This window comes from Festucalex cinctus, chromosome 12 (genome assembly GCF_051991245.1).
Source record: "Festucalex cinctus isolate MCC-2025b chromosome 12, RoL_Fcin_1.0, whole genome shotgun sequence".
Lineage (NCBI taxonomy): Eukaryota > Metazoa > Chordata > Actinopteri > Syngnathiformes > Syngnathidae > Festucalex > Festucalex cinctus.
Genome location: NC_135422.1, coordinates 18,520,235 through 18,528,532, shown reverse-complemented (window position 1 = coordinate 18,528,532; position 8,298 = coordinate 18,520,235). Strand labels below are relative to the sequence as shown.

Genomic DNA, 8,298 nt, shown 5'->3' with positions numbered 1-8,298 from the left:
TGTACGACTGTGAACAGAACCAGATATCTTGGTACAAGGAGTAGGGATCTGGAAGCTGTACGTCAAAGATGGTAGCCAACTTTTTTGTGGGTGCCCAGAACTGGACTATGAGCAAGAAGCTGTATGGAAAAGCTGGGATCCAACGTTTTGTTGGACAACTGGAAAAGGAAGAAGACCGTGTTGGTGTAAAAAAGTGGGTATGTGGAAGCTGTACGACACAGATGGCACCCAAACACTTTTTTGGGTGCCACAACTGGACCATGTGCCAGAAGCTGTATGGAAAATATGGTACCCAAGCTTTTGTGGAAAACTGGAAAGGGAACAAGTCCATCTTGGAGCAAAAAGTGGAGTTGTGGAAGCTTTACGTCAAGGAGAGGGACTCCGGAAGCTGTACGGAAACAATAGTACCCAAACTTATATTGGACGACCGTGAACAGAACCAGACCATCTTGGTGCAAGGACTGAGGACAGCAGCCAGAAGCTGTACGGAAACAATGGTACCCAAGCTTTTGTGAAAAACCAGAAAGGCAACAAGACCATCTTGGTGCAAAAAGCGGGGATGTGGAAGCTTTACGACAAGGATCTTGACTCCGGAAGCTGCATGGAAACAATAGAACCCAAACTTTTATTGGACGGCCGTGAACAGAACCAGACCATCTTGGTGCAAGGACTGAGGACAGCAGCCAGAAGCTGTACGGAAACAATGGTACCCAAGCTTTTGTGAAAAACCAGAAAGGCAACAAGACCATCTTGGTGCAAAAAGCGGGGATGTGGAAGCTTTACGACAAGGATCTTGACTCCGGAAGCTGCATGGAAACAATAGAACCCAAACTTTTATTGGACGGCCGTGAACAGAACCAGACCATCTTGGTGCAAGGACTGGGGATCGGATCCAGAAGCTCTACAAAAACAATGGTACCAAAGCTGTTGTTGGACAACCATAACGAGAACCAGACCTTGCTGCAAGAAGTTTGGGTGTGGAAAGAGTACATGGACAATATTGCTGCAGGAAGCGTCGATGCTCATGGTGGGCGTGGACCATCATGGTGTGAAGAACTTGTGTGCCAAGACGGTGAATAAGTTCAAACTGATTCGTTGCCCGGATCAAGGATTTGGAAGGTGTTCTCAGGCTCTTGTCAGATCAAAAGTTTTTACCGCGTCAGACAAGTCTTCTTTCTTAATGGTCACACCTGGTGCATAGTAAAACAAAAAAATGCACCTAATCCTCTATGAGTAGGAAGTTGTCCTCACAGGGTGTGTCCTTGGTGTCCTCCAAGGCTTTCTTCCTGTCCTGGAGCTCCTGCGCCGAGAATCTCTTGATGACGTGTCCCCGTCCCCCATGCGAGGCGGCCAGCTTGTCGATGCCCACGAGGAGCTCTCTCACCTGTGGGTAAGTCAGTCCATTGTGGGGTGTGGCCAGGCTGAGTTCGTAGTAGCGGCTCCCGCAGCGTCGGACCAGCTCGCGGAGGGCCACGTGGGCCTCCGCCACGTACTCGTGGACCCTCTGAGACCGCTTGGGGCCCTGGCCCATGTGGACAAACAGCACCATGGCGTGTTCGGCCGCGTCCCTGCCAAACACCTTTTGCAGGTGGGCCAGCATCAGGCTCTCGCACTGGGTGAAGCGGCCCACCTGGAGCACCAGAAGGTAAACGTGGGGCCCCGGGAGAGCCAAAGCCAGACAATCCTTCACCTTCTCCAGGTTCTCCACGCCGTCCTCGTCCCACAGTTCTGGGGTGTCCACCAGGACCAATCTCCTGCCCGCCGGGCAGACTTCCCGCCGAGTGCACGCCCGGGTGGGCTTGGAGGTCTCGTTGTCGGACCCGGAGTCGCGATACTGGTTACCCGCTCTTGCTGAGATGAGGTTGAGAGCGGACGTCTTGCCGCTGCCTGACAGGCCCAGCAGCACCACGGACAGCTTGTTTATGTCGTCTACAAACAAAAACAGTATCGTTGGTTGTACTTCCTGTGTAACTGTACTACTTCCTGGGTGACTTTGTTACTACCAGTGTGTTACTTACTGTGCGACTGGGCAGCCCCCGCGTCTGACTGTGTATTACTTTCTGTTTTATGACTGTGTCACTTCCTGAGTGTTAGTGCATGTTAATTTCTGAGCTCCTTCTTGTGCAACTGTTACTAGCCATGTGTTACTTACTGCATTGTTATGTTACGTCCTCTGCAACTGTGTTACTTCCTGAGTGTTAATTTGAGATTCATACAATACTTCCTGTGTGACTGTACTACTACTTCCCGTGAAACTGATACATGCCATGTGTTACTTCCTGCATTGATGTGTTACTTCCTGTACAACCGTTACTTCCTGAGTGTTAATTACAGTGTTATTTTTGTGTGTGCAATACTCTCTGTGTAGATGTTACTTCCTGTGTGACTGTACTACTTCCTGTGCAGCTGCTGCTTCCTGTGATGGTGTTACTTCCTGTATGACTGTGCTACTTCTTGTGATCCTGTTACTCCCTGTGTGACCATTTAAGTTCCCGTACAACTTCATTACTTTGTGAGTTACTTACTCTGTGATGACTGCATTACTTCCTGTTATGTGTGTAACTTCCTGTATGCCTCTGTTACTTCCTAATTGTTTATAACTGTGTTACTTTCTGTGTCTTGCTTTCTGTGTGTTACTGCTTGTTACTTACTGTGCAGCTTCCTGTGTGACTGTACTACTTCCTGTTCAAGTGTTACTTCCGACATTGATGTTACTTCCTGTGTGGCTGCTGCTTTCTGAGATGGTGTTCCCACCTGTATGACTGTGCCACTTCTTGTGTGATCATATAACTTCCTGTCTGACCATTTAAGTTCCCGTACAACTTCATTACTTCGTTATCTATTCTGTGATGATTACATTACTTCCTATGTTATGTGTGTTACTTCCTGTGTGCGTCTCTTACTTGCTGATTGTTCATAACAGTGTGTTACTTTGTGTCTTACTTTCTGTGTGATACTTTGATTGTTACTTCCTGTGCAGCTTCCTGTGGGACGGTGTTACTTCCTGTATGACTGTGCTACTTCTTGTGTGATGTTTACTTCAAATGTGACCATGTAAGTTGCTGTACTTCATTACTTCCAATGTGTCACTTTCTCTTTTATGGCTGCATTACTTACTTTGTTACTGCGTGTAACGTCCTGTGTGACTATGCTACTTTTTGTGTGATGTTTACTTACAGTGTGACCATGTAAGTTGCTGTACAACGACATTACTTCCAGTGTGTCACTTACTCTGTTATGGCTGCATTACTTCCTTTGTTATGGCATGTGACTTCCTGTCTGACTGTGTAACTTCTGGTTAATCAGTTAGTCTGCTTGTTAGGTTTGATATTGCATGTTTGTTTTGCAATTGTAAATTAGACCAAAAACAGAACTGGACCATAATATTCTCAGCATATAGCTGGACTTAGCGACAGCCATGTAATGTGCATGACTGCCACCTATAGGACTGGAGTTGAATAGTAGGTCGTACACTCCAGTATTTGTCTTTCTTTAGCAAAAGGACCAAATTATTTTTTGATTGTATCTTACCGTCCTGGGGCTTGATGTGTCGCCACAAGGTGGCCTGGTGGGAGATCACGACCTCTTCCAGGCTCTCCTTCTTGGCCTCGCAGCGCCTCCTCTCAGCCACCTCCTCGCGCCGCTCCTCGGCATGCTTGGCCCGCAGCTCCTCAACCTCCCTGGCTCTCCTCTCCTCCCTCTGCGCCGCCGTCCGCCTCAAGCCCTGCACTCGTTCCTCGGCCTTGCGCACCTTCTGCCTTAGCATCCTCATGGCCGTGTCCTCGGTGCGCCTGCGCGTGGCCTCGTCCAGCATGGCCTGGCTGTAGCCGCCGCCACCGCTCTCGGCCAGCGTGTAGTCCACCATGCTCACCAGGACGTTGACCTGTTCCCTCGCCGCCTCTGCGCTCAGGCGGCAGTAGCGTCCGTCGCAGGCGTCGAGCAGCTCCAGCAGTGCGTGGTCCAGCGTGTCCGCCGTCTTCGCGTTGTCAAGGGAGACCACCACCAGGTACTTGAAGGCTTCGGATCCAAAGTGAACCTGCAGAAGCTTCGCCAGGCACATTTGCCCGCTGGTGTAATGCCCACCCCGGATCAACAGAAGGAAGGCGCTGATCCCGTCGTCTTTGGGAGATGGGAAGCATCCATTCACAGCCCGGCTAACGACCTCACCTGGGCCGTCTGCCGGGATGTTGGCGCGGTGCAGGCTGACCGAGCGCTTGTCCAGAACCAATTCGAAGGAACCCTGGGAGGTTGACTCTTTATCCGGCACGCTCTCCTTCAGCAGGGAAACCAGGGAGGCCCATTCGTCGTCGGTGGACAGCACCACCACGGCTTGCCTGGTGTCGACGTCACCATCTGAGAGAAGAGCAAAACAACTGATCAGCGACAAATCCAACAGATTTTTCTTAAAAGTAAAAAAAGGACCCTTACTGTAGGTCATGACTCTTGCGGGTACAGCTTGCAGATGCGTGTTGTCTGTCCGAAACAAATCGAGCGACTGGACTGGATCCGCCGGCTCTGCAACAACATGCCGAATGACATCCCTCAACGCAATTTTTTTTTCCTCATCAAGGAAGTGCATTCCTGCACACAGCGGAATGCAGCACATAGGGATCAAATGGATTTTTCTTCTGCTTCGTACATGCGCCAACATAACACAATAATGTACTAAAAGTGCATTTGGCTGAGTTCCCATTATTTGATGTAACTGAAATAACAATACCGAATCGCCAGGTGCCAATGTCTGCGGTGCTACTCGTTGATCCATTGTATCGCAAACAGTTTTAAAATGTGACATGAAATCAACTTCAACTTTAGTACACAAACCTTTAAAGTGGCAACTTGCTTCAGTTTCATCCAAATCCCATCTTCAACCAAATCTGTCAGGTCCATTTGTGACATTGAATTGTGGTTCAGAGCAATTTTGAGAACGTTATAACCATCACACTGATCCAACGCATTGTCCAATTGATGCTTTTTGTGGCAAGTTTGTTTCTCCAAACAGGATCTGTTGTTGACAGACCTTCTTGAAAGCGTCCTCCTACCACCACTGATCAAAAACACTGAACTCTTAGAGCAGGTGTCTGCGCAAAGCCAAAGGCTTCAAGTCGAAGATTATTATGAAGAACAACCTGAAAGGTCGATACGGGTAAAACTTTTATCTCCCAGGCAAACTCTGAATCGATCTTTTGTTGATGTTCTATAGCTAATATTCAGTTGGTTACGTGATGCATGGACAAAAAGTCATGCCTACATTTTTGCCACATGCAGGGCGTTCTGTGCTTTGACGTCTCCTCACTCTGGTTGGCCAAGTAATACTTGACAGATGCAATACACATACACACACACAAAAGCCAAAACAAGTTACGTTGCTACTGTAATTAATGTAATCAACAACAACAGCACGCCTTCCAAACTATGCTATGCTTGCGCCAGTTTCCTGCATGGTTTGGACTTTGAATTATTAAAAAAAAAAAAAAACAAACATGCGCATATGGGTCAAAAAGTCTGATATTGCACAGAGATTGCGCCATACTGAGTCTCAAGTGACGCTGTCAAAACGGCCTAAAACAAGACACGACCACCGCGTTGAAGACGGGGGGACAACTTTTCTGCTAAAATAAAATATACTCGTCTTTTTGTGCACTTTTATAGCGTAAAACATTCTAAAACATATTATATTGTAAAAATAAAAATAACAAATAACAAAAGCGAACAGAAATATTGTGAATGTTACCCTAAACACTCATGTCACCCCTGTCGGTGTCTAATGGTTTGCTCCGTTGCTATGCTAGTGTGGACGTTCTCTCGGGTGATGGAGGAAAGAAATGCAGCTAATTTAGCGGTTTTGACGATATAAAACGTTCCAACGACGATTACAAAACCATGGCCGGGATAAGACGAGCTACCGGCAAATATCCAGGAGTCAACACAGCCGTCAGGTAGCGTTAAAATCCAACGTAGATACGCCAGAGCGGCGTTGCTAACCGCCTTGCTAACGGTCGCTAGCCTGCCAAGTGTTTTAGATTTGTGACTCTAAAACGTCAAAATTACTTGAGCGACGCCAGTTGCTCCTTGCTCAGGTATGACGCACAAAAGTGAGACGCGCTATGGATGGAGAGCAAATAATCAAGTTATCAAACGTTAAAATAAATAAATAAATAACTCTTATAAGAATGTATCTGATAGCAAAGAGTAGCTACATTAGTTCATGTAGGAAAAGATTCAATGCTATAATAATTGTTATGCACTATTTTTGCCTCTAGCACTTGGGTGGATTTGTGTCTTTTATAAATCAAAACAGTTTTTGTATTGAGATTAGGGGTGGGAAGTTGGGAACCTCTGGCTACCTCATGATACAAGGCCCACGATAACGATTATCTCATGATATGACGATACCGCGATTATCGATATATTGCTCAGGTAATAAATCCACGATAATCTACAATAGAACCTTTTTTTTTTTTTTTTTTTTTTTTTTTTTTTTTTTTTTTTAAGAGCTCAGAATTGTTCATTCGGTTATCATCATTGCTCTTTTTTTTTGCGTGCGTTTGCGTGAGTGTGTGCGCGTGCGTGTGTGCGCGTGCACGTGCGTGCGTGTGTGCGCGTGCGTGTGTGCGCGTGCATGTGCGTGCAAATACGTATAAATTTATACTCATTAATTCACCTAAAACCTCATAAAAATCCCATTACCCTTCACCTTAACCAGGTACTTCAGAGTCTCGCCAGAGTCGTGAGGTTCAAATGGTCAGGAGACCAGAGAAAAGGTCAGAAAAGATAAAAAGAAAAGAAAGATAAATCAAAGTGAAATCCAGCACCGACCAAACACTTCCTGCCTTCCCCATGGTTACAAAATCAAAGTCTTACGCCAACCCCAGAAGCCTCTAAATTCCAAGAAATTAACGAGACACTCAAAAGACCAGAGGAAAAACTAAAGCCAGGAAGGAGGGAAGGATCGATGAGGCAGAGTGAGATCCATAGAAACCAGTACATCCAATCCATCAAAGTGAAATCCAGCACCAACCAAACCCCTCCTGCGTGGTTACAAAACCAGAGTCTTATGCCAACACCAGAAACCTCAAACTTCCAATAAATTGAGGAGGTCTCAAGTGACCAGAGGAAAAACTAAAGAGAGGAAGGAGGGAAGGATAGATAAAGCAAAGTGAGATCCACAGACACCAGCACCCACTGATTCAACGAGCAGTGGGAGGGAGAGGCGAATTCTGTTTGAGTTTCAGTTAGGGGTGTGAATTGCCTAGTACCTGACGATTCGATTCGTATCACGATTCACAGGTCACGATTCGATTCGATACCGATTAATCCCGATACAAATTTAAAAGTCGATTGTTGCAATTTTTTTAATTAAAATTTAGAAAATACTAATCAGTAAACTTGTACAGTATAAGATTTGGATGAAAATGTGTTATTTATTTACCTGAAACTTCAGTCTTATACAGATGGTAATCTGTTTCATGTTAGAACAGCATTGAAATAAAATATTAAGGCTTAATGTTCATTAATATAACATTCTTCCATGCTTAAGATGTGAACCCTAACCCGAAGTAAGACGTTTTGTTGAATATTTTTCCATTAAAAATGGAAGTTTAAAAATCGATTCAGCCGCCTATTAAATCGATTCGAGAATTGCGCGATGCAATATCACGATATATTGCCGAATCGATTTTTTTTAACACCCCTAGTTTCAGTAGATGCTGGTGTGATGGATCTGGCATGTATAAGGACCGCCACCAAAGAAAGAAGCCGTCAACCACGGCCCAGCAAAGCGAGCACCGCCCCCCCGGAATCCCCCGGGCCGCGGCAGCACCAAGGCCACTCCCACGCCACCCGGGCGGACACCGGTCGGCGAGCCGACCCAGACGCCCGTATAGTGGCTGTATATTAACTACAAATATTGCGATACTTGCATAGACGTATCGATAATCTATTGGGAGACAAAGTATCACGATTCATTGCGATATTGATATATCGTCACACTCCTAATTGAAATGTGTCAAACAATGTGTGCAGACACTTTACTATTCACTAGCATGAGCAAATGTCCCCAAACTTTTTGCTTGGTGCCGTACAAAATACAGAAAAATCATTGAAATGTTTGCATAATCCTTCCATGTGAATTCTAAAAGATGACTTACTCATTTTCATGCAGTTGCTGCCGCCTGCGCCAGGTTCAGTCTCTGCTTGGTGTCGGTGGTACTTTGCGTTCTGATGGAATCCTGTGCTCTTTAGGTATGGAAAAATCCAATCATTATTCTTTTATAGGGCGTGCAAACCGTCCCATAT

General features: G+C 45.9%; 2 protein-coding genes across 5 annotated transcripts in view; one reads left to right on the top strand and one right to left on the bottom strand.

Annotated features, from left to right (window-relative positions):
- Positions 1-807: 807 nt before the first annotated feature.
- Positions 808-8,281, bottom strand: LOC144031254 (uncharacterized). 3 transcript variants are annotated; one of them, XM_077538192.1, is made up of 4 exons: positions 8,151-8,281; positions 4,429-4,515; positions 3,532-4,353; positions 808-1,929 (listed from the first exon to the last, which is right to left on the bottom strand). In XM_077538192.1, exons 1-4 carry the CDS (start codon positions 8,158-8,160, stop codon positions 1,220-1,222), a joined length of 1,629 nt encoding a protein of 542 aa, XP_077394318.1. In that variant the 5' UTR covers positions 8,161-8,281; the 3' UTR covers positions 808-1,219. The 3 variants fall into 3 exon arrangements, with proteins under 3 accessions (XP_077394318.1, XP_077394317.1, XP_077394319.1); XM_077538191.1 differs by lacking the exon at positions 8,151-8,281 and adding an exon at positions 4,825-6,175 and having other exon boundaries at positions 4,429-4,581; XM_077538193.1 differs by lacking the exon at positions 8,151-8,281 and adding an exon at positions 4,825-6,173.
- The window catches only part of dnaaf9 (dynein axonemal assembly factor 9), a 36,950-nt gene continuing 34,371 nt past the window's right edge, over positions 5,720-8,298 (top strand). The window contains exons 1-2 of one of the 2 annotated variants that reach the window (XM_077538177.1): positions 5,720-5,939; positions 8,165-8,244. In XM_077538177.1, coding sequence (XP_077394303.1) covers positions 5,884-5,939; positions 8,165-8,244 — 136 coding nt within the window. In that variant the 5' untranslated portion in view covers positions 5,720-5,883. The remainder of the gene's footprint in view (positions 5,940-8,164; positions 8,245-8,298) is intronic. The other variant, XM_077538176.1, reaches the window with a different exon arrangement.